The sequence below is a fragment of the Lagopus muta genome, chromosome 16 (assembly GCF_023343835.1).
Source record: "Lagopus muta isolate bLagMut1 chromosome 16, bLagMut1 primary, whole genome shotgun sequence".
Taxonomy (NCBI): Eukaryota; Metazoa; Chordata; class Aves; order Galliformes; family Phasianidae; genus Lagopus; species Lagopus muta.
The window spans coordinates 3846265-3871665 of NC_064448.1; the positions used below are offsets into that span (position 1 = coordinate 3846265).

The following is a 25401-nucleotide window of genomic DNA, read 5'->3' on the forward strand; positions in this document are numbered from 1 at the left end:
ACTGGGCTGGGAATGGGACTGACAGTGGAACTGGAGTTTGTCTGGGCTGGGCCTGAGACCAGAACTGATATGGGATTGGGACTGAGCTGGGACTGGCGCTGGAACTGGGACTGAGACTGGGACTGGGAGCAGAACTGGTATGAGACTGGGATGGAGCTGAGACTGGGATTGGTACAAGACAGTGACTGTGGGTGGTATGGAGCTGGGACTGGGTCTGGACCAGAACAAGAGCTGGGGTGCCTGTGCACTATGCAGCAGATCAGCCCCTTCCCCTCACTACCACGGGGATCCCAAGGATCCCTGTCTGCCCCCATCCTGGCAATGGAGGAGGACTCCATCTCGAGGCCACACAGCAGTGCCCAAAGCTCTCGGACTCTAGGGCAGCCCATGGACCCCTGCTTTGGGACTGGGGGTCAGATGGTGAATAGGGCCCCCCGGCATGGAGGAGGTTGGACTGGGATCGCTGGCAACGGGGCTGTGTCCAGCAGTTTCCTCCCCAGCACATCACATCCTGCCCACACACCCCTTCCCTGCCAGAGGCAGCAGAGCTGAGGGCTCCAAGCAGGTGGCTCATCCACAGCTGTTCCCAAATGTCCCCAGCATCCTGGGAGCTCCACTTCAAGGCCCTGAGCCTGGCAACATGGGGGGGACTGGGGAGAGCCGGAGGAGCCAGCAAGGAAAAGGCTCTGGCAGGCAGTGCTTATTGAAATGAATTTAATATCTCATGTTGCAGCAAAATTAAAAATATACAAAAAGTTTGTGGTATACAAAAAAGTCTCGGTCAGACCCCGGTCTCTCGCTCATCCCCTGCCCCTGCCAAGGGTCCCAGAGAAGAAGGTGGCACACAGAGTATTTACAGTACATGACAGCCGGGCTCCCAGGTCCCAAGCACCAGGGGGGGACGTGGCTGAGACCCTCAGTCCCTGCTGGGGAGAAACAGCCCCAGCCCAGAGCAGCGGGGCCTGGTCCTGGTCTGAGCTGCATCCCCCATTCCCTGAACTTGGGGTGGTCCCGCTGTCCCCGCCAGGACTGAGGCCTCTCAGAGCTTCCCCTTTCCCAGCTCAGCCCCAGCTCAAGCCCTCTTGGTGCGATCCCAGCAAGTGCTGCTGTCCTGACACTGCTGCCATCATCACTGCTGCCAGCTGGGCTTGATTCCCCTGGCACTGCCCCTGGAGCAGGGCTGGGGAGCCACCGGGCTCAGGGGCCATGAGGACAAAGCAATGGAGTGGCCACGTGCCATCCCACACAGCCCCACACCGCAGCCTCTGCCCTGATCCCGACATGGGAGCAGCCCGGGTCTGAGGGTACCGTGGCATGAGTGCATAGAAAAGAGTCCCTATGACCTGTGCCCCCGGGAAGGGCACGGGCTGCACCTCAGCCCAGGTGGCGTGGCTCCACATGGCAGTCACAGGCAGAGGGCTGCAGCATCCAGCACCAGCATGGCACTGGTGTGGCACCAGCACAGCAACTCCTTGGTGGCTGGGAGGCTCCAAGCTGCTGGCACCCAGCTGCTCCATGCCCAGCTGGCTCCCATCTTCCATTACACTTCCCTGAGGATAAGGGCTGCCTCCTCTGCTGGGACCCGGCTGGGGCTGTCCTGGGGCTCGCTGGGACAGAGTGGGATTTTTTGCCCATTCCTAGTGGTAGAGGAGGAGTGAGGGTCACGGAGGGGCCCAGCCCACTGCCCAGACCCAGCTCTGCTCTGCGCCCTCCTCCAGAAAGGTTCCGAGGCATTCAGATAGCACCAGTTAGCACCAGTGACCCCACGTGGCCCACCCCAGCCTGCACTCATCCCTCGAACTTCTTCGGAGATATGGGAAACAAAAGCAATGCAGCCCAATGGGCACCTCCCAGCACCGTGGGACACCGCAGGAACACCGGGGCTGGAGGAAGGCACCGGGGCTGTGAGGGGCTCTGGGTGGGATGTGTGTCCAGGGGACAGCAGACCTGCCCTGCGAACCCAGCTGCAAACGCACACACACACACACACACACAGAGACACAGACATGGGGCACAAACACAGGGTGGGGGTACATTCAGCACAGCCCTTAGGGCAGGGGGCACTGCGGGCTGGGACCAAGCCACGCACACATTCAAATGCAGAGCCCAGGGCAGCTCTGCTCCTCTGGGGAGGAAGTAAGGAGCTGAGGGCATCGTCTTGGCTCAGGTTCCTACTGCTGAGCTGGGGGGGCTGATGCTGATGAGGGGTGGATGGAGACGCTCCCGGCTGGAGAATGGAGGGGAGAATGAATGAGGGTGAATGTGACTTCGGGGAGCCCCCGGGCACATCACCACTGCCTTGCACAGTCCTCCCAGTGCCAGCCAGGCCCTGCCCCACCAGCGTCAGTGGAGGTAGAAAATGTCACACAGAATGTCACCCGTCTGGTGAAAACCAACACAATGCAATGGAGTGGTTCCCAGGAGGGCAGGAGGGAGTGGAGAGGTGCTGTGCCTCCCACCACTGGCCTCAGGGCCAGGATCTCTGCCCCATGCATGGAGCAGTGACCCCAGGGGTAGGGAACAGCCGGAGCGTGTGGGGGGGAATTGAGGCTGAGATGAAGAACAAGGGGGGGCTGCCCCGGCTCTATGCCATGCGCTACTTGGGGTTGACAGGAGCCCCAGACTCCAATACAGCCCTACTCCAGACCCCTCAGCCCCATGGCTCTCCCCCAGCACCCACATTCTCCACATTCCCCCGTGCTATGTCCCTCTGTGCCCAAAACCCCTCACCAAACGGGCTGCTCCCGTGCACCCCGCAGCCCCCACTCTGTGCCACCGACCTGGCGGCTCAGGCACAGGTGAGGTATTTTGGCAAGGACGAGCCCCCGGCGCACGGCCGGCCCGTGGGGGGATAGCACCAAGGGACCTCACCGGCCCCTGCCCGCGGGGCGCTCGGCACGGCCACCCCTAAGTGCCGGCAAACCGAAAAGAAAGGCAAAACGCTGCGAAGAGACGGAACAGCCCGGCCGGGGACGCCCCTGCCCTACACGGTGGTCTCATACTCCAGGAGCTCCTGGGACACTCCTGCTGTGCGGTACTGCAGGCGCGGGGTGCTGGGCGAGGCGTACTCCAGCGCCAGGATGGTCTTCCGCAGGCGCCGGTCGATGAAATGGGCGTCCCAGGCGGGGTACTTCTTCCTGGGGAGGTCTATGCGGATGACGGGTCCCTCTGTCCGCGGGGTGCGGGCGGCCGGCGGCGTTGGGGCGCAGGGCCGCACCTGGAAGACGGGCACGCAGCTGTCCCGCTCCCCCGGCGCCCCTTCCCGCTCCCCCCCTGTAGTCCGCGGCAGCGAGCGCGGGGGGCTGGTGACCACGTCCGCAGGGGAACTCGGCGCAGGGGGCGGCCGCTGCTGCCGGAAAATGCAGCCCCCAGAGCTGGGACCGAACATGGGGCCGTTGGGGTGCAAGAGGCAGTAGTAGATGAACATGAAGAAGATGCCGAGGGCGAAGCTGGAGCTGACCACGCAGACGAGGATTAAGGCGTTGAAGTCGGAGATGGTCTTGCGGTCATAGTAGAGGAACCAGAGGATGGTGAGGGCGGCGTTCTCCGACAGCGTGATGATGTAGTAGATGAACATGCGGTAGCGGCTCCGTCCCTCCTTGACATTGAACCAACAGAAGATGTAGATGATGCCCACCACCATGTTGTAGATGATCTCCTCCCACTTGGACATGCAGAAGTCCGTCTCGCCCTGGATGATCCAGAAGGTCATGATGCACCAGTGGGTGACGATGAAGATGCCGAAGTAGAGCTGGAACACGGAGGCAAAGAGGGCGAAGGCGATGGCGCGGGCAGCAATGGTGAAGAGGTGCCACAAGATCTGCACCACAGCTCCCTTGTAGGACATGGGCATCTTGTCCTCCCGCGAGTCCCGCAGCACCTTCTGGTAGGAGGCAATCATCCATGCCAGGGAGACGAGTGAGGCCGAGGCTGAGAACCCTATGGGCACAGAGGGGCTGTGAGAACGGTGGGGGGACAAGGAAGGGATGCGGCCATGACCAGGCTGCAGCCCCCCAACCTCTCCCTACCACCCGGAGGCTCCCTACCCTGCAGTGCCTCGATGTCATTCTGCTGCACCATGATGCTGAGCTGCAGCACCAGCTGCGGCGCGCTCTTCAGGAAGGTCTCCAGCAGCCGCAGCATGCTGATATCTGCGTTCTCAAACATCATCCTCCAGTAGAAGTGGCGGCGGCGATGCTCGGCCTGCCAGCGGCTCTGCAGCCCCAGGTACAGCGTGCGGAGGTACCTGTGTGAGGGGGAGCATTGAGGACGGCCCCCACCACGCTCACATCCCACAGCTCTGCCCCGTGATGCCGCCATCCTGCTGCAGCATGGCACATCCCTCCTAACTGAGGCTGTGGAGATCCTCGTGCAGCAGGTGTGAGGCAGCAGGGATGCTGCACTTGGTGCTGGTGCCAAGCCACTCTCACCCAGCCCTGTGCCCCACTCTCCCTGGCACAGGATCTCATTCCTTCCCCCAGCCATGACCCCACTCTTCATCCTCTGCACATTTCAGGTGTCCTGCTCGCAACCCATCACTGTGCCAGGCTGCTTCTCAAAGTGGATATTTTGGTCCTGGCTGGCTCGCAGCCCACGCTGCCTGCCCTGGGCAGAGGAAGGAGGGAGCAGGAGGACCAGCTGGTCGTGCAGGGTGCCCACAGGGAGCTACCGTGCCGGTGCTGCCTTGGCTCTTGGCAGGGCTGAGGGCCTGAGCACAACCATATGGTCCATGCTCAGGGTCAGTGGAGCCATGCGTGGCACCGACGCACCACTGAGTCACCGGGAGCCCTCCCCATGGCACCAGGCCAACAAGGCTCAGGGAAATGCCGTGTCCCTAGGGAGGGAACACATGTACCATGGAGGGGAAACAGGGATGGATGTGTCCGGGCTGCTCCATGCTGACTGCTCACAGGTTTGGTAGGAGAGAAGGGAGACGGATGAGTACGAAAACAGAAAGATTAAGCAAAAGGAAGTCAGACCATAAAGCTCCCTCCCAACCTCGTAAAAATGTCACACAAACTGATGGCCTTTATATCAGATCCATAAAATGCTGTCAGTCGACTCCATTAGCCCGTGAGCACTGGGAGAAGCCCTGATCCCAGCACTTTCAGCTCATCCATCAGCAGGAAGAGGCAGAAGCCAGCCCAGTTCCCTCAGTGGCCGTGTCCCGGCGCCTCCCACACCAGTGGCCACTGCAGGGCTGGTGCAGGGTTGGGGGCTGCGTGACCTGGAGGTGGGGAGAGCATCAGCTGGTGCCATCCAGGCCCCAGAGCCACCCTGCTGCCACCACCATCTGCTCCCACAGCATGCAGGGGGGAAGGCAGGGACACCAACCCCACGGGGCTCCTGGTGATGCTTGGCAGGGGCACGGGGTGTCAATGCAGCACTGCCTGCAGCATCCTCCAAAGCTGCCTCCATCACCTTCCTGCCAGGCTCCATCACCCTTCTGCCCAGCTCCAGCATCCCCTCTCCTGGCTCACATGAAGCCAGGGCAGCCCAAGGGCCCTGCTGTAGCCGGGGCTCAGCCGGGCTGATTTCAGCCTTCCCATCTGGCTCCTCCCTCTCCCCATCCCTGCTCCGTATGGCTCCTTCTGCAGCCTCTCCTCTCTGGAGAAGAGCCCAGTGCCGGGTGGTGGTGGCCGCATCCTGCAGGGCTGTGCCGTGAGCCAGTGCTGGAGAGGTTGGGGTGGCCAAAAGGAGCAGAGGGGACAGAGGGAAACTGGGGGGACACAGGCTGAGCTCTGCCAACCCAGCCCTGAGAACCTCCCAGAGATCTTTGAGCACTGGCAGCCAAACAAGACATCCCCATTTGCAAATTACACCATTTCCATCCAGCACCACAGTGGAAGTGGGGTGAGGCTGAGGAACCACACACACCCCCCATCTGCAGCTCCTCACCGCTCAACAAGTGGCCCTCGGACCCCCCCGCTTTCCACGGGGCCCGGTTATCCTCCCACCTTCCTGTCAGCTCATTAAACCGAGATTTCATCTCCTATCAACTTGCCAGAATGAAATGCTGATTCCTATTTGTTATGCATTTGATCACGCCGTTTGTGTTTCAGCCCAGGAAAAGATCCCCGCGCGCTGACGGAGCACCGCCAGGTTTTTATGAACTGAGCGCAGCAGCAGCTGCATGAGAAATACAGAATCAATTACTTTAAAAAAAAAAAATCATTTAATTTTCAAAAAACTGATGATGAGGCAGAAACAAACCGAGAGAGGCTCTTAGGGCTAATTACTGCCTCCTTTGTATTAAAAAGCCCAATCCGACAAAAATCTCCACGGAGGGTTGGGGTGGCAGTGGGGGCAGGAGCACTGTTTGCTCACCCCCAGCCCCACAGCACAGCCCCTCAGTCATCAGTCATCCCACAGCCTCTTCACAGCCCTCAAATCTGTGGTCCCAGTGCCGTCCCAGCTTGCAAAGGTTGGCAGAAAAGGCCAATCTTAACCCCAACCCTGGCTCTTCCAATGCTTGAGATCACCATCCTCAGGTGAGGAGCCACAGGACCTCCCCCATTCTGAGAGTGAGCAATAGGAAGTATGATTTTCTTGACAGGTCATTTGAGATATCGTCCCTCATCGCTTTATTAAAACAAGGAGAAAATTGCTTTCCTGTTGCAGCCATGCCAATCCATGACACAACCCACAAAGCCAAAATCCCCATTGGGGGGAGCCCCGTGTGCAGACCGATGCCCGACCAGCAAGCAGGCCACGGTCCCCAGGTGCTCCCTTCCCTGCAGCCCCACCTCACCCCAAATTCAGGACTGTGGGGAAAATCTGGGGCCGTGCAGGGAGTGACTGGGGCGGGTGAGAGCTGCCAAGGGAATTACAGTGGCCCCAGCCACAGGGCTGGATAAATGCAGGAGGGGAGGCATGAGCAGGGAGGGCCCAACATCACGGCCAAGGAAAAGCCTTCCTTTCACACGCAGTGTTTATTTGGCTGTAATTCAACACTTCTTAAACTGTCACATCCACCTGCACCAGACCCACTCTCGCTAATGGGTTTAGTGAACTGCATTTAACTGGTCACCCGAGCAAATCCCAAATCCTCGGATTAGAAAGAGCCTCAGCTGCAGCTTGAAACCAACGTGTCCTGGAGGGTCAGTGCTGAGAGTTACCACTTTAATTGGCTTAGGAGCCTGCAGCAGATAGGAGGCTGCAGCTGACACAACTGGGAGCAAAACCTGACCCGGCTCCAACCAAACCCCAGTAATTGCTCACCGAGCCCCAGGGATCTCATCCTCTTTCCCAGCTCTCCCAGTACACCCAGAAGGGGATCGCTCCCATCCTGCTGGACCAAGGAGGTGGACAGATGGGTGGGGGGCAAGCGGGGAGGGAAGGACAGGAGCTGCTCACACAGAGCACATTGCTCTGTGAAACAAAGTTAGAGATCCCCGCAGCATCCCAAGAAAAGCAGCAGAGAAGCGCATGCAGACAACAAGGAGGAGGAAAGCAGCCTCTGTGCCACAGTAGCTCAGGAGGGGAAGCAGCACCAAAACAAGACCGAGAGCATTGCTTGCTCAGGGCATTGTTTCAGGAATATGCCATTGTCTCCACTCCCCTCCCAGCATCTCAAGGCTTCGGCTCCATTGCAGAACACTGGATGGAGTTCAGCAGAGCTGGGAGGGAGCAGCACTGGCTCCATCACACAGGGAAAGAAGGTGCTCAGATGGAAATGAGCATGCCAAGAAACCATCAGCTTTGGAAGAGGGTGCAGAGGAGCATGCACGAGGGGCTCGAGTCTGCTCTGGGCCAACTGCTGCTCATTCTGCCTGCAGGCCCAGCAGGGCAGGGAGCAGAAATGCAGCCCCATGGGGAAACCTGGGGACAACCACTCCCTCCCTGCCCACAGCAGCTCCAAGCAGGAGAAGGAGAAACCGGGGAGGAGGCTCTGAGCCCGAGGTGCTTGGTGCCCAGCAGGAACACTGCATATCCCCAGGATGCGGTCCCCATGGTCAGGCAGATGCCCTCACCAGGCCCAGCACCACCCAGGGACAACAGGCCCGTGCCACCCAGCAGGGCTGCAGCCCCTCACACTCTGCCCACGCCCACAGCTCTTGCTCACAGCCAGGCTCTGCCAAGAGCCCTCCACCCCCTACTCCTTTTGTGGCTGCAGAGGGATTGGTCCCCACGCCCACCCCAGCTGCACATCGCCATGCCCACCTCCATCCCCCACCTGTGTCCCGGCCATCTCCACCTGTGTTCTCTGTCCTCCCTGCACGTGGGGATCCCCGCTCATACCCGTACTGCGCTCTGCCCCTCCATCCAGCCCCATCCCATCCCTGCGACCCCTTCCTTTTACCTCCGGACGTGCCCCAGCTGCAGAAGCTGGATGCAGCCCTGCAGCCCCATTAGGTTCATCCCCATCCCGTCCCTCCGACCCCCTCCTTTTACCTCCAGACCTGCCCCAGCTGCAGCAGGTGGATGCAGCCCTGCAGCAACCAGACGCAGAGGCGGCAGCAGCCGCGGCGGCCGCGGGCGCTGTCCTTGGTGCTGCCGGCGCTGTCCTTGGTGCCGACGGCGAAGTCGTACACGAACCACCTGAAGCTGAGCAGCTGCACCACGAGCGAGGGCAGCAGCACGAAGAGCAGCGTCAGCCCGAACCACCACCGCTGCCCCCGCACGTAGTAGTGGGCCGCCAGCCACAGGTCCGAAGCTCCGTCCGCGAAGCAGACGAGGAGGGCGCACAGCACCCAGCAGCCGTCCCGCAGCCGGTACCGCCGGGCCGGGGGAGTCGCGCCGCCCGCCCGCCGCCCTCCGCCGCCCTCCGGACTCTCCAGCCTCACGGCCGGGCCGCCACCGCCGCCGTCCGACTTCGCGGCCATGTTGTCGGGGGAGAGGAGGAGAAAGGAGGGAGCGGGAGAGACTTCCGGAGGGAGGACGGAGCCGCCGAGCCCGCCCCGGCAGCGCCCGCCCCCCCGCCGGCCTCGCCCCGCGCCCGCCGGCCGGGCCAAGCCGCGCCGCACCGGCACCGGCCCCGCCGCTCCCCCACCCCGGCAGCTCCCTCCGCCGGCCCCGCCCCGGCCCCGCCGCTCCCCCTCTCCCGGAAAGGGCAGCGCCCCGCGGGCGCCTCCCCCCGCCCGGACCCCCGGCAGCCCCGGCTCGGACCGGCACAGCCCCGCCGCCGGCTGAATGCCCGGCCCCGCCGCCCGAGTGCCTCTGCCCGCATCTCCAGCGCCTGGAGTATCCCCAGCCCTTAGCCCTCATCACGGCAAAGCCTGCCCGTGGGTCCGGCCCCGAATGGGTCCGGGAGGTGAGAGCCTGGACCTGGGTGTACAGAGGTGCTGTGGGGCCGGGGCAGGAACGTGGGGACACATAGACATAGAGACGCAGAAACACAGACACGTGGGGACATAGAGACACAGGATCACGGGGACTCAAGGACGTAGGGACACAGGGACATAGGCTACCAGGCTTCCACCCAAGGCAGCCTGAGGGAGGGAAGAGGGCAGCTGCTGGGGCTGCTCCCCCTGGCACCTGAAGCCCACTGGGCTGAACCCATGGGGAAAGCCTCTGAGGAGCCGCACAACCTGGCCAAGCACCAAGGTCTGTGCATGGACCTCACTCTCCTCCTCCATTTGCTGCCTATCAGTGTTCAGATGCAGCACGTCCTGATCATCCCCTGTCATGGGGTACAGGGAGCACATTGCCAGCAATCCCAGCAGCGCCTGGAGGCCCAAGGGGAGGGAAAAGGGCTTTTTGCTGCTTTGCAGGGTGTCTCCAGGGAGAGTGATGGCACGGAGGCAGCTGTCTCTTTACAGCAGTCTCAGCCCCTCTCTGCTGGCTGCGTTTCAGCCTGCCAGGCTCACCTCAGCACGGTTGCTGCTGGAGGAGCCAAGCACTTGGATGAAGCCTGGCCCACGGTGCACACACTGCAGCACAGAGTGAGGGAGGGTCTGTTTTATCCCAGGAAACGCAGCCAACTTTCCAACTCCATCTTGCATAGTGGCAAAGGGGGTCAGCTTAGAGCTGGGAAGAGCCTGGGTTGCTGGTGCATGAAGCCCTGGGAATATGCTGTGCAAGGAAGGCATTGGGCAGCCCAGGGGAGCAGAGGCAGGCCCCCTGCAAGGTGCATGTATTAGTACAGGTAACATGACTTAAATGCCACCTAACCTTGAGATGCTCCTGACAGATCCCCTCCACAAATACCTGGCTGGGGGAGGGGATGCTGCCTGCATCCCAGGAGGACAGGAAAAGAGCCATGGCTGTCCAGAAGCAGGGGAAGCACCACTGGTGCAGAGGGGTCTGAATTCTGTCCCTGGGAGTCTAGGCAATGGTGCAGGAATGGTGCCATAACCCTCAGGTGATGGTGGGCACAGCCGCAGGACAAGGGGAAGCCGGGGGGAGGAGGGATTCCTTCCTCCACAAACCCTGAAACGCCACCTCCAAAGCGGAGTTGAATGTCCAATGCCTGCATACGAGGTGACTGTGGTTTGATGTCTGATTTATCTTAACAGCAGACCCTGGCAATCACAGGAAAAGATGAGGGGAAAAAAAAATCCATAAACAAGCCTGAAGCCTTCCTGTGCATCTGTCAGCAGACAGGCAGAGGGGGTTTCGAGCTGCATAAATAAAAGTGCTTCAAGAAAGGAAGAAAAAGGAACATGCTGAAACCCAAACCTTCAATGCGTAACAAAATACAGACAGATGCAAACCATCCCATAGCAGCGGGTGGATGGCCACATGCTCTGGCTGCACAGGTTCCCAGGAGGGAACATAAACATGCAATCAATCTGAACGAGCTGCCAGGCTGAGTCCAGCTTGCAGGCAAGCAGCTTGCCCGTGGCGCCAGGTCCAGTAGAAGAAAGGCCGTGATGATTTGCGACTGGCTCAGAGCCTGCTGTGGGAGAGACCTGCAGAGCGTGGCACCAGCAGCCGTTCATTGCCTTGGGAATGTTTTCCAGGTGCCCAGGGCTTTGTGATGCCTCCTGCCACAGCTCAGCTGCAGCTCCAGTGCTGAGCTGCAACCCCCTGCGTGGCCACGGTAAACCTGGCCTTCATTTTGGTGTGAGCTGGTGAGCAGCGCTGCCTGCCTCAAGGATGGTCATCGGGCTTCTCTCTGCTGCTGCTAAGACACAGGGAGCCCGTCTTCAGCCCATCCCCATTCTCATACCCAGCCCCATTCCCATTCCCAGCCCCCAGTCCTGATCCCCAAAGGCTGTGTCCACGTATGTGAGGCAGGACAGACGGCTACGGCTTCTACTGCCCATGAAGGTCGGGAGAGAGTGTGTCCCTAGGAAGCAAACCCAGCTCCAGCTCCAGCTGTGATCCAAGCACGCATTATGGAAATCAGGCTGTCTCCTGATCCCATCAAAGCAGAAAGGATCAAATGCTGCCAGGCAGAGAGCTGGAACCAAGGGCTCTGTGGTGGATGCTGCACTGTGGGGCTGTAGGGCAGGTCTGCGTCCCACATCCCATCTGCAGCCAACCCCAGCACTCACATCACAAAGAAGCTCCTCAGAAGACAATGTGGATGAGGAGCAGATGGATTCCAGGCCCACCTCGAAACCCCCACTGAAAAGGAGCATTTCTCAGCTTTGGCATGCAGCCCCATCCTGCTGCTTCTTCTGCTTGGTGTCAGGAAAAAAAATCCAAACCGAGCCTGAATCACTCCCAGCCCGGCCAGGATGCTGTGCACAAAGTGCTCATTTCCACCGCTTCGCTGAGAGCCTTCTTATTTTAGCACTCGCTGCCGCAGACTGAGATCTCTCCCGTTAACTGTCACAAACGACCTTACGAGATTAGGGCCGGTAATCTTCCGATCTGTTTAATCTTCCTCCGGGGATTATTCGCACAGCTCCGCTCCTCGCAGCCGCAGAACCGCAGAATACCCCGAAATGGAAGGGATGACCGAACCCAACCCCCGGCTCCACACGGGGAGCCTGGAAATCAGACCCCGTGTTTGAGAGCCCCGGCCTCCGGGGCAGAACCTCACCCCGACACCCAGGCGAACCGCCCCGCCGCAGCCCCGCGCCGCTCCAGGCGCAGCCGGGCCACGCGGCCGCCCCGCAGCGCCCCCCGTCGAACCGCCCGGCCGTTTCCCGCAGCGGCCGCACGGGGGCGCTCTGCCGCCCTCCGCGGAACTCCCGAACGCGGCCGCTGCAGCCGCCCGGCGGGGAGCGGAGGACGGACGGAGAGGCGCCGGCCGCCATGGCGCGGGATCCGGCCTTCGTGCTGCGCTACCTGGCCGAGGTGGAGGAGCTGGCCGAGGACGTGCTGGCGGCGCGGCAGCAGGTGAGGCCCGGTCCGGCTGACGGCTCGGCGCCGCCCGGCCCCCCCTCCCATCCCTTCCCTTCCCGTCTCTCTGCAGATCGTCGATCTGGACGTGAAACGGAACCGGAACCGCGAGGCGCTGCGGGCGCTGCGCAAAGACCCGGAGCCCGAAGGTGAGAGCGGGAGCCCCGCGGGGACCGGGGCGGAGTGCGGGGGGCGGCGCTGAGCCCGTCTGCTCCTCGTCCGCAGGAAAAGCCATGGTGTGCTTCGGGAGCACGTTCATCGAGCTGCCTAAGGCCAAGACCGAGGAGATGCTGCAGAAGGGTACGGCGGGCTGTGCCCGGCGCTGGCCGTGATGAGGTTTGAGCTAAAATAGCCCCCGGGTCCGCGCTGTGCGCCGCTGCCGGCCCGCCCCAGCACGACCCCCTCCCGCCGCGGGTCCTGCGGGCTCTCTGTCGGTCCTCTATTCAACCCCGGTCCCCCTTATTCCTGCTCTGCTATTTTCAGATCAGGAACATCTGGATGAGGAGATAAACAACCTCCGGAAAGAGCTGCGTGTGAAGGTCAACCGTCTCTATGAAGCTCAAGGTAAACGCTGCTGGTCTTGAGCCCCGCAGCAAAGGTCTGGCAGCAGAAAGTCAAGATCTGGGGCTGCTCTTCCTCTCACTTTGAAATTCCCTCCCTGCTCCGGCAACAACGCATTGCTGCAAAGCTGTCACCCAGCAGCGTGCTGAATGCATGCAGCAATGACCAGGTTGGATATTAGGAACAGTTTGTTCTCTAGAGGAGCAGCAATGCAGTGGCACAGCTGCCCAGGGGGGTTGGTGGGATCGCCGTCCTTGGAGGTGCCCAAGAACTGCAGAGATGCAGCACTGACAGACGTGGTCAGTGGGCACAGTGCAGTAGGTTGGGGTTGGATCTGATGCTCTCAGGTTATTTTCTTTTCCAACCTTCACGATGCTGTGAGAACAAACTGCCCTGCCCACATGGAATGCTTCACGTGTTTCATAGCAGAATCCCAACGTCCTGCACGTCCTCACAGGTAAACCTGAGCTGAAGGGATTTAACCTGAACCCCATGACACCGGAGGAAATGAAACTCATCAATCGCATCCTGGAAGGCTGAGGCAGCTGTGCCACCACAACTGTGTGCAAACACTGCTCAGGGTGCTGTGGCTGGGTATCACAGTGTTTGCACTGCATCAGCCGCAGCCTCCAGGATTTCCAGCACTGCTGTGCTGCTGGAGCCTCTCATAAAGAGCACGGGGAAAGATGCAGCTCCTCAGCTACATTTCTTCTGGCTGTAAACTCCCTGCTCCTTGCTGAGGATGGTGGCAGAGCAGTGCAGAGGCAACTGCTGGAACAGTGGCTTATTCACAGCCTATGACAAACACCCGCTCGCAAGGGGGATTATTAAAATCAGCACTGTTGGGCATTCCTAACTGTGTGTGTGTGTTTGTTGTTGGGTTTTTATGTGAGAGCTTCTGTAGTTTGGCTGCAGAGCTGCAGTTCACTGTCGTGTCAGGGACAGGAGTAGGAGGAATTGTAAATCTACAGCGTGCCCAGAGCATAGAAGAGCTGTGTGTGCCTGTGGTATTAAAACAAAAATGAAACTATACATCTGAAACATGTCAGGAATCTCCTGAAAGATGTGTAGGGAGGAACAGAAGAAGGCAGCATCCTGTTAGCCTTAATGGGAAAACAGGCTGCTGTCAAGGTGGGAGCCAAGAGAACACAGAAAATGAGGCTTTCAAAACAGGATGGAAGAATAAAACATAGATATATAAGCAAAAACCTGCAGCTTGAAGAGCTGGGGCTTGGCCTGCAGTAAAGGGATAATTGTTTTAAGTCATAATAGTTTCTTCAAAGGTTGTAAAACTTACTGTCTCATGCACTATTCTCTTCATCCTGGAGTTGCTACCCCCATACAGGCTGGGTAAGACCACAGCAAGACTTGTGAAAGTTAATCACAACTGTCAGCATACTGCAGTGAGTCTCCTTTCTACAAGTTCCTGCTCTTCCCCTTCTGGACTTACATAAGATTGTTTTAATGGAATTTAAAGACTTCAAACACTGCAGTTGTCCCTGTGTCACTGGCTCTCCTGGTAGCTCATCTGCTCTCCAGGAGTAAGTCAGAGATGCAAAGACTGAAAGTAATGTTAACTTAGCCTCTGAGGCACCTTACAGCTGCTCTGGAAGTGAATGGCAGTACATTGCCAAACGCCTGTGTTCTAACTGCACTCTTACATAACCTGCATGGTACAGCCAGGAAATGTGTCTAACATGTGATGGCAAGGTTATTTTTACAGTATCATGGCAACAGGTTTTATGATCTGACATGTTTCCATAGTAGTAGCAGCAGAAGGATTAGGTGTCTGCCTTCCCCAAAAGCTTTGTTTTGCTGGTCAGAACGCCTTCAGCTGCTTTATTTTCTCATGCTCTATGCAGAATGCAGGTGGTCAGCTGAGAAGCCAGCATCACCTGCGAGTGCCTTGTCAGACACTGCAAAACACTTCATTCAAGCCAGTCACAGCCTCCCAGCTGGGGAAGCCTTCAGGAACCAGGAGGCCAACTATGTTGGGCTGAGGCAGAGAGAAATGTGAACTGCTGCTACACAATAGGAGGAAGAGAGACCATGAACTTTATCTACAGCGATCTCCCAACCCGAGCTTGAGACCAGCCTCACACTGTCTGCTGTGCAGGAAGATTCCCAAAAAGCTCTTCCAGTTGTTTCTTCCTGTCATTGAAGCAGCCTGCAATGAAAACAGTAAGAGGGGAGGCGCCCAGGCCCTTACCTTCCACCTTTCGTGAGCACAAAGGGCAACTGCCCACTTTCAGCTGAAGCTGTATTCACCTTTTATTTATGAACTACACTCAGTGGTGACTGTAGGCACACAAATAACCTCCAGACACGTGTTGGCCTCTCAGAAGGATTCTGAATGGTATTAAGAGGGAAAAAAAAGCACAACCAGCTGTAGGGGAGTGCTCAGTAAACATCTACTGCAATGGCTGTAGATGAGATTTTCTGCCACGCTGACATATGAAGAACTGCAGCAATTTAAAAGCTTGAAAAGCAGGGCTATAAACAATATTGTTCCCTCCATGTTTGTCTGCTGGATTTCAATAGTGCTGCTGTAATTCTAGTTGCTCACATCCATGTTTGGAAAGCATGGGTTCCTTCTGGACTCCTGTAAGAGTCAATGTTCCCTGTTCTCTTGTTCCCGAGTGACAGAGGTGTGCTCCCCTGTGCTGAGGGAGGGACGTAAGCAGGGCACCATGCCTGCACTGGGTGAGCACATACCTAAGTGTGTGTTTGCCATGAAGTTCCCATCCACCAAAGCACCCAGGTTTCCTCCTCTGCTGACAGGCCCATCGTTCCACATCAGGTCAAAGCCACCAACACGTTTCTCCTTCCCAGTCAGCCTACAACATCAGATACAGGTACTGAAGTACAGTGCTGATGATCATCTTACCTGCACACAGGAATAAACTTCCTGGTCAGAGATAAAGCTGAGCAGCTGGAAGCAGTGGGCATCTTCCTGCTATAAATATCCAAAGCTGGCACGGTTGTAAAGTCAACCACAAAATGATGCAAGACTGGCTTCTTGGAACAGATCACTCCAGAAGCAATGAGTGTGGGAGGCACAATGCAGAAGGAGCTCTGAAGCAGTTCTTGTGCAAGTCCCAGCTCTAACACCAACTCCATTTCCTTCGCAGCACTGTGTTGCTTTGTTTTCTCCCCTCTGAAGCAGAGATATTCCTGCTTGCTTTGCCCAGCCTCTGGAAATTCATTATTTAACAGCTATAAAGCTCAGCACCTTCCTATCAGTTGCCAAGACAAGAGTGTGTGTGAAAACCTTCACGCAGAAATAAAAACCTTTAGGGGGTAAAAAGCATCTTTGCCCACCTGCCCTCCATGTCCACAACATGAAGTGTGTCTTCAAGCAGGTGACACTTGAGCTCATAGTCCTCCTGGCTGCTGGCAGCAAGGGAAGGCGATGCATTTACCTCCAGAAGCCAGCTGAGGAGGCAGAGCACTAAGTTAGGGAGAAACAGGCACTTTTACCCATGGCTCATCTACCAGAAATGCCTGTCCACAAGAACACCACACTGCCAGCAGGCAGGAGTAAGTGTGAAGCAATAGGAAATCCAACCCCAAATCTCTTTCCCGCACGCTGAGCCAAAGAACATTCTGAGCTTATTGCAAAGTTTCTATTCCTGTTCTCGATGGTAATAAAGAAAAAATCCCTCCAGCATCAAGAAAGACATGCAAGTTAAAACCAAACTCTAGAGAAAGCAGTAAACATTGAGGACAAATCACAGAAAAAGCACTAACCCATTTTCGGTGCAGGAATGCAGAAGTGTCCTGGGAACAGTTTGACAGCACAACAGTGTTCAAACAGCCCTCCCAGAGAGCCACAGAAATGAGGCAAGCAGCAGGAGTGGCATCCAAGCACTGCAATATCAATGACTTTCAGTCCAATCCACCACTCAGATTTGTTTCCTAACCAGTTGAAGTCACTGCAGCTCCTTCTGTGCAGGCAACCTCCACAATACTTTGGTCTCAGGCTCTGCACTGAGTGGATGGCACAAATTAGAGCTATCCAGGACCAGAGCTGAGCTGCATTCCTTTGCTCATTCCAAGTAAAGCTGTCCACAGTGGCACCACATGAGATGCTAACAGGACACGTGGCTGTCACAGGTAAAGCAGCTACAAAGAGCATACATCTCAGGGATATGTCCTTACCTATGGTGCTACTTGCATTTCACGTAACTGAGGCTGCAAGAAGAATCCAGCTCGTCATTTCTGAAGCACTACTTGCTGCTATTTCTCTCAACTCATGTAATGACAAGTTAGTTGCACTTTCGGGTTCCTGCTGTTGCAATACTTGGGTTGCACATTGTAGCAGATAAAAACTGGAGAATTTCAGCTGAACTTTGAGTCATGTTTTTCACTTAAACTGTGAGAAGAGCTATACTTAAAACATTTAAGTACAGCCAGATTACGTTTTAAAGTCCTGGGGGTTTTGTTGTTTTTGTCTCTTTTAAACATCCTCAATTATGATTTGATATTACACAGCCTCTTTCTCCACAATTAACAGGAGGTGCCTCTTTCCATTGGGGTCTCCCATCATAACACAGACACAGGGGATGTGTTTTAGTGCTAGCAGCCTCGTGGTGGTGGCTGGACATCCATCACCACTGATGGGACACTGCTGCAATACACACAGCGGGAGAAGAGATGCTAGCAACCCTCCTGCCTCATACTTGCTGTGACACATCGATGTTTGAGGGCACTTATCACAGAAATAACCAAAACAGCAGGTTTTCACAACACAGCACAGGAGATTTCACAACGTTACATGCTGCTGCACCCCACGTTCTGAACAAGAACAGCTGCATTCCTCACAGATTCCAGCTTCCTAGGTGCAAAACCTCCCTGTTTCACTCGCAGTTCCTGGACTGGTTCACTCACAGCCAGCCTGCAGGCAACTACCTTCAGGATGCAGAAGTGTCCCCAGACATCCCCACCATCCCAGGGCAAGCAGCTGGCCTGGCACTAGAATCCCTTCCACGTTCATTAACCCCCTTACGGTTTCAGGTGCTGATCAATCAGGATGTCGTAGCCATAGAGCTCGAAGCAGCGCTTGTCACTGATGATCACTTTCTGAACGCTCTGGAGGCTCTTGATGAAAATGTTGTCCATATCTGCAAAGAGAACTTCCACCAATCCTGCTCCATGTTTGGCAGTCAGGTACTGCCTGAGCTGCTGAATCATCCACTTGCAGCCCTGAGACATCCAAACACGATTATATACAAGCTGCTCCCAACAGACGAGCACACATTTAACCTGTGTGATTTTTTTTTCCAGTCACTCTACAGCCAAGCAAGAATTCTTAGTAAAAACCCAGGGACCAGGAGGCAAGGGCTGCCAACTCCACAATGCAATTAAGCAATTCATGTTTGATTATTTTTGTCTACAAAGGAGAGGAGGAATTTTAAAAAAGCCTCCAGGTCCCCATCAGAAACTCTCAAAGAGCAAATCATCATCTTCTGTCAGGATACTGCACAGAGCCTCCTTTCCATACTGAATTTATAGAAGGGAACAGCCTATAGAGTGGGAAGTTCAACTACTCCCAACTGTTGACTCTGATCTCACATCTTGCCATGAACCTGACATCTCATTTAAGATCTTCTCCCCCTTTCAGCTGCCACCTCTTCCAACAGGAAGCTCAATGGTGACAGTTGTGTGTAGCAATCATAGCCTCATTGTAACAGTAGGGCCTTAAAGTGAAGGACTAAGCTACAGATAAATGCTTAAGCAGGATAATATGCTTATTATTATATATCAGATAACCTCTAAGAGCTTTCTGCCTAAGTGTTTAAGTCACAAACATCAGCCTTACAGATGAGCAGACAGCTGCAACACAGCAGTTACAGAACGCTCACCCAAGCTCTCTCCTATCAACAAAGTCACATTTATGGGTGTCTGGAGACAGCAGCACAGTTCAGTGGCTGCAGCACATGTGCACAGCATGGCAGCTGGCACAGGGAGGTCAGCTTGCTCCTGTCTGCCAGACCAGCCCCCCTGGCAGGCGCTGGGGCAGCGTGGTGCAGGCAGTGCTGCTCACTCACCTTCTCAGGATCGTAATCAGGCGCAGTCTTTTGCACTGCCACGTTGGTGAGATGAACATCTGGCATGAAATAGAGATAAGGATCAAAGCCAAACAGACACTGAGCAAGTAAATACTGAATTCTTACTCTAAACCAACCAACTTTGACTCAGTCCTAATTAATTATTTCCTCTGTAATCAGAGGCTTCAGTCACCTGAGCTTATATGTAACACTGCATGATGCTATCAGTGAAAATGTAAGGGAGACAAAAAAGAACAAGAGAGGTGTTTGGAAAATGAAGAAGTGACTGCCCTGAAGTAGCAGCATGGCCCACAGCTGGCATGAAGCTCTCCACATAAGTGTGCCTCCAGAACCAGTGCACCCCCACCCCAGAACAGCTGCTGCACCTCCCCTCTGGGATGGCTTTGGATCATTCAGAGCAAGCATGAACTCTGCTGAACTTTCACTGAGAGAAGTGATGGATTTTCCTGTCTCTCAAGCCATCAAATTAAGGCAGGATACCTTTTGGGAAGATGTGTTAATCAAATAAAAGCTATCAAACTCAATACAGTAAGCAGCTTGACACGCAGGAAATCAAATAGTTCTGTCCCACGAATCACTCTGTCCCTACATTCGCTGAAGCTAAGGAAGAAGAAAGGCTGCCAGAATTCAACCACAACAATAAAACTAGGACTGACATTTCAGCACGGGCCCCAGCTGATTTGTCAAACTGACATCTGCAGTGATCTGGTGACACCAGTCTGCCAAAAAAGACAAGAGAGAGAATGACAGTGGCAGCAACAGGACAGGATAATCCTGTAGGTGTTTGCTGGAGTCACAAGTAACAAGATTCAGCTCATACTAAGCAGCAAACCATACACTCCTACTCTTACCCCTCCTTCCAGCTCACACAGACAGGTAGGATACAGTGATCATCTATGCTGCTCAGAGTAAACCGCATACTAGAAAAGCGAGCAAATCCATCTCTGTACAACCAGGCCTTCAGAGGGCTGTACTGGGAGAAAAGGAAAAGAGCAACTGAGAACTGAGATGAAAAAACCCAGTTCTGATATAAACAGCAGTTTGCACTTACAGATGTCACTAGAATATAAACTCTTAGGTCAAACTTTCGACCTACAAAGAACAGAAAGATATCATATAATCCACCTGCTGATACAGCTGCCCAGTCTTAGATGCACTTATCAACAGTTTCTACCTAAACATACACACAAAAGGACTGAAATCCACATTTCTGGTGACTTTATCGTGGGCTCTTTGAACATTTAAGATTAAAAACACCAGTGGGACCACTGCTCCAAGTCAGTGGCAGCTTACAAGTTCTGGAAAAACAATGCAAGATGCAAGCATTGAAGGATGCATCCCTTTGAGTTAGCTTAACAAATGTTTGGCCCCACAACCTAACGAAACTCTTAGTTTCAGAAAGGGAGCCACATGAGGCTCAGCACACAGAACTACACATGGAGTCCTGTCTACCCAGCGAGAACTCCATGGGTGAGGACAGCTTTTACCCTACAACAGAAAAGCAATGGCTTAAATGGGCCTCTCACCTCCAATTAAGTATGGATTTTCAATGTACCGCTGCACTACGTAAGGCTCTATCTGCATTTCATCCTTCTGCTCGCTCGTGCGGCCACCATCCTGGAGGAAAACAAGCAGGCAGATCCCCCTTTCAAGTTTGTATATGGAGAAGATGGTGAAAAAACACTCAGTTTTTTTTCTGGAAGCACTGCCTCCATTTCAGAAGCCCAGATAAAGTGTAACAGCAAAGAGAGCAGTGCAATGGGAAGATGCTGCAAAAGGAAGAGCACTCACCTGCCTCTGAAGGCTCACAACAGCTCCACAAAGAAGGGATCTCCAACCAGAGATCCTTCCCCAGGGGCAGTCAGCCCTTAAATGAGGTCCAAGAGGTGCAGCCTGCTCCACCCCTTCCTGTCTCACAGCTGAATTGCCTTCACCTGTGCTCCCAGGGCTGACCAGGTCCTTTCCCCAGGTGCTCCATCAGTGGTTCAGGCCAGGACTCAACAGTTACCACACATACAGCATCCAACTACTGGGGGGGAGATGTGCAGGAAGGAACTTACAGTGAACAGGGCAATAGTGAAGGAATATCACACAAGATCAGCACAGCCAACCAGAACTCCTTGATGGAAAGAGAGGAATGAAAGAACAGAAAGACAACCTGTTCCCCCAACAGAACACACAGCCATGCTCACCATCTTCCAGTCGAAGATATCCTTTAGTTTTCGGAACAGGAAAATTCCTTTCCCTTGTGATCTGCCAACCTACAGCACGGAGAAGCCGAGTTACTTAGCATCAGGATTTCCTGCTGTTCCCCACAGTTTCAGCACAGAAGCCCTGCACAACCTGAGTCATCATCTGTTTGTATGCAAGCACGTTTGTGTAATGTTATGGAGACAGGCAGAAAACGAAGGCATCTGACAAGAGCTCAATGCTGAACACTCGGGTTTACAAGTGTTAGGAGAATTCCTGGTGGAAAGGGCAGAGCAGGCAGGCAGCCTACAGGAAAGTCCCACAGGGACAAATAAACAAACTCTGTCACGTGCTTGCAGCAATATATCTAACACAACATATGTTGCTGGGAATCTTTTAAGTCACACTTAGATTTGTGTGTGCGCTACAGAAGAACTTAACTGAATGGGGAAGTCATGAGCAATGTCAAAGAACGATGGCAAACAAGAGCAGAACAAACCTGAAGACAGCCTAATTCACAATGTATGAAGTAGCCTGGATAAAGCACCTGAGAAGGAAGGCTCCCACCAGGCCTTCCAAGGGAAGCCCAGACTTCTGCAGTCACAGGATCTTCCATTCTGCATGTCCAGAGCTACAGTGCCCAAATGTGGGAGTAGGCAGCCTGAGACAGCACAACACAGGGCTGCTCAAGAGCACAGACCAATAGAGTGTGTAACAGAGTTTATTTTTACTTGTTTGTTTTGAAGTCAGCCCCCAAACTATTTCATTTAAGGTGTTGGTAAAATCCCAGTCATTACTATATTTACATATATCTTTGTTTAGTGTATCTTGGTTTTTTTTTTACCATCTTAATTGAGGTTGTGGGCATAAAAAAATCAGCTTAATATAAGGTTTTCTGTTGCCAATTAACACATTCCCATGTGTAGAGTTGGATAATCACTAGCTGATATCTTCCTGGCTGTAATTCACATGTTAGTTTGCATAATTACCTCCCATTTACTTCTCAGAAGTGCCCTTACTGATAGGCCTGACTCACAGTGTAAGGCAAGTTGTTCTGCCCCAGATCTCCTGCACAAGGCAAAGCAGCTGTCCTCTCACAAGTGAGCACATTTTCAGTTACGTACCCTGGCCTAATACTCATGATGTTAAATGGCTTGAGTCACCTTGCAGAAGCAAAGGACTTGTCAGATTTATGTTGTATTGCTGTATTTCCTTTAAAAATTCTTCCTTGGTTCCTAGGACACTGGTCGAATGGGAATTTGCTCCATTCACCATTATTCCATGTAGATACAGGTTTTGTGGGACAAACGTGATGCAGAGCACAAGGCTGCACTTCATGGTAGAGCATGGAAAAGCTAACATTAACAAAATCCACCCCAGCTTGCACTCCAGGCTGCTCATGGAATCTTCTGCAATCTCTCCATATTCTCAGGATGAAAGTCCACTCAGTAAATTGGCTGGATTTACAACGGCTGACATTTAACGTAGTGGGATTTCCTTGAAACCAAACAGATGTTTTCATAGCTGCATCTTTGGGGGCTGCCCTAGAACACTGCCTAACAACAAGCCCAATTAGCCAGCTGCCCTGCACACACACACACACACGCTCTTGTACACCTGCAGCTGAACTGAAAGATTTAAGAGCGTGAACTTGGCCACAACCACACAGTGAGAATCCCTAGGAGCACAATCTGTTCCTCCACAGAAAAATCCGGTCCTCCACGCCGTCAGCACCGAATTAACTTCAGCTCTACAAATAAACTGAGCTGATTTTCAGTTACCGAAATGAACTGCAACAAAAGAAGGAATGTCTGGGTAGTACATGTCGGCCAGGAAGCCAGCCAGCATTGTTGCTCCTAGCTACCCTGCTACATGCACTTCTTCCTGTGGGTTTCCTGCGTGTTTTCCTCTCCTTCCACAGGATGAAGGCATCCATTCATCTTTGTCTCACTTGAGGAAAGTGATCGTGCACTTACCGGTTTCATGATCCAAGTGGTGCCAGGCTTCTTGCGAAATTCTTCCACAAACAAATGGTACTCTGAAGGCAATTCAAAGGTCTTTGGAAAAAAATCACATCTTGCTGCCTCAAGCTTCCCTGCTTCTCTTTCTAACTGCTTCCGAAACCTCTTCAGGTTCTTTACTAAGTAGTTCTTCCGACTCAGCTGGGTAGAAAGAGAAAGATAAGGTTAGGCTCAACAGATGCTCATGCAGACTGGCTCGCTTTCATTGCACTTGAGAAACCTCTGGTGATGTCTGGGAACTACCTGTACTACATCTTCTGCAAGGGAAAAAGTAAATAAACATACACACTATTGAGAACTGTGTTTGCTCTGCGCACATAAGGCTTGATTTCAGTTTTCTGTTTAATCCTTGCATGAACACAGGGAAGCCAGAACAGAGCAGGTCATACGACCCATGCGTTACCCTTTCTAACGTACCTTTCCGTGCAGGCAGCATACTCATTTCCAGCACAGCTCCAGTCAAAACTGCCCACACCAAAAGCTGTAATCATGTTCACAGGCAGGCTTAACTCAACCCGCTCCTGAGATTGCTGCCCCTGTGGCACAACCAGCAGATCTGGAAGCGTATTGGCTCTTGAACCACTGCAGGTTGCAGGTGAGTGTTATAAACCACTGCCAGTCTCCATTTGCAGTAGCACTGGTGAGCAAGAAGGCTTGGAGAAGGTACACATGCTTCTCGGCAGCCCTCACAAGACTGGAAGTGACATGCAGGAGAGGATGGTAGCAGACCTCGTATACATAAGATTTTTAGGTGTTGCAACTTAATCTGCTCATAAATACAGAAGAGGCTCCCCAAAATACTGCCACTTTGGAGGACCTCTTGCAATACACCATCCTCAGATGTACTTTTGCCAGGCTAAGGGTATACACGTGCATCTGATCCTAATGAACTGGATCTGTAGGAGTTCTCACTTTCCTATGTCAGGAAATGCACCTTTACCTACCAAGAGGAAGGTCTGGTCTTTAACCAGACCCCCTAACATGCTACAGTTGGTTTTGTTATTTTCAAGAGTCACAGACTTGTTGGTGTTTACCAGACTGAGAACGCAGCAAAGCAAAGTGTCAGGTTCCCAAGTAAAGCCCTTCCCAAGACAGGGGATGTTGACACATACTGATGGTTTATCAGAGCTGTAAGAAAGAGGCCAGTTTCTCGCAGTGGAAAACATTACCAGGTATTTCCACTCATAACTGCTTCTCATGGAAACTTACTGACGACTTAAAAATACCTCCCCATACCCTCCTAGTTTCACTCCACCTTCGAGGGCTCCTTACCTCATAGTGATTGCGAAAGTGGCAGATACGAACGTGCTCCTCCAAGTACACGTGGTCAAAATTCTCCCGAAGCCAACTGACATCGCACCAGAGGAAATCCCACTCCTCCTCACTGGGGAGAAAGGGCCCATGCAGAGAGCACAGCACATGTTCACACCACCACCTCCACCACCTGCAGTGCTGTGCAGCCTCTGCTCCCCTCCACCGCTCTCCATCCCCAAGCAGGGCTGTGGGATGCACTCCCCATTTTAAACGTGAGGTTGCAGCACTTCCCACCTCCACGCCCGGCACGGCCTACAGGCTCTGCGGGCACAGTGGAGTGGCACAGCTCTGGGACAGGCACCCAGACCAGGGGCTCAGCGTCCCCAGGGGACTCCCGGGGACCCGTGCCGCCCCCCCCGGGGATGGATGCCAGCAGCGGCCCCGCGGCCCAGCAATAAGCCGTGCTTACTTCCTCGCCTGTTGCCAGCCGGGCCGGCAGCGTAGCACATCCAGTACGGGCCCGGAGAGGCCGCACTTGAAGCGGATACGGCCGAGTGGAAGCGGGGCGGCAGCACCACGGATAGAACCGACAACGCGGCCTAGCCCGACCGGGTGCTGCTTTGTCCTCTGCGGGACGCGGGGAGCGGCCTACGGGAAGAGAAGAGAGGAAGAGCAGTGAGGAGAGCCGGGCCGGACCGGCATAGCGGCAGGGAAGCCGGGCAGCGCTCACCGCCAGCTCCGCCATGCTGCGGGCCTAGCAGGCCGCGCCGTCTCCATGGCAACGGCGGCGCAGCGCCCCGGGCCCGCTTCCTCTCGGGCCTAAGGAGCACCTGTAGGCCTCGCCCCACCCTGCTGGCCCCACCACCTCCGTAGGCCTCATCCCCCCTGCAGGCCTCGCCCCCCACTGCAGGCCTTGGCCCCACCCTGCAGGCTTCGCCCCCCTCCTCCCCCCGTAGGCCTCAACCCTTCCCGTAGGCCCCGCCCCGGCCGCAGGGTGCTGGGGTTGTGCTGGAGCTGTGCCTGGAATGCTGTGAGCTCGTCCCCTGCCCCTGTGACACCCAGCTGGC

At 54.9% G+C, this 25401-nt stretch overlaps 3 protein-coding genes across 5 annotated transcripts; 1 reads left to right on the forward strand and 2 right to left on the reverse strand.

Annotated features, from left to right (window-relative positions):
• Positions 1-47: 47 nt before the first annotated feature.
• Positions 48-8825, reverse strand: XKR7 (XK related 7). The gene is made up of 3 exons (XM_048962754.1): positions 8395-8825; positions 4047-4246; positions 48-3939 (listed from the first exon to the last, which is right to left on the reverse strand). The coding sequence occupies exons 1-3, from the start codon at positions 8823-8825 to the stop codon at positions 2984-2986; spliced, it is 1587 nt and encodes a 528-aa protein (XP_048818711.1). The 3' UTR covers positions 48-2983.
• Positions 8826-12059: 3234 nt separating this feature from the next.
• PDRG1 (p53 and DNA damage regulated 1) lies at positions 12060-13650 on the forward strand. The gene is made up of 5 exons (XM_048962857.1): positions 12060-12234; positions 12311-12386; positions 12463-12537; positions 12721-12801; positions 13256-13650. Exons 1-5 carry the CDS (start codon positions 12151-12153, stop codon positions 13336-13338), a joined length of 399 nt encoding a protein of 132 aa, XP_048818814.1. The 5' UTR covers positions 12060-12150; the 3' UTR covers positions 13339-13650.
• Positions 13651-14484: 834 nt separating this feature from the next.
• TTLL9 (tubulin tyrosine ligase like 9) lies at positions 14485-25340 on the reverse strand. 3 transcript variants are annotated; one of them, XM_048962855.1, is made up of 13 exons: positions 25065-25336; positions 24804-24982; positions 24353-24464; positions 23036-23221; positions 21062-21130; positions 20396-20486; positions 19921-19961; positions 19755-19842; positions 18849-18907; positions 17807-18003; positions 16120-16233; positions 15514-15635; positions 14485-14965 (listed from the first exon to the last, which is right to left on the reverse strand). In XM_048962855.1, the coding sequence occupies exons 1-13, from the start codon at positions 25077-25079 to the stop codon at positions 14895-14897; spliced, it is 1344 nt and encodes a 447-aa protein (XP_048818812.1). In that variant the 5' UTR covers positions 25080-25336; the 3' UTR covers positions 14485-14894. The 3 variants fall into 3 exon arrangements, with proteins under 3 accessions (XP_048818812.1, XP_048818813.1, XP_048818810.1); XM_048962856.1 differs by lacking the exon at positions 14485-14965 and adding an exon at positions 14972-15400 and having other exon boundaries at positions 25065-25340; XM_048962853.1 differs by lacking the exon at positions 14485-14965 and having other exon boundaries at positions 14972-15635; positions 25065-25340.
• Between the last annotated feature and the right edge of the window lie 61 nt (positions 25341-25401).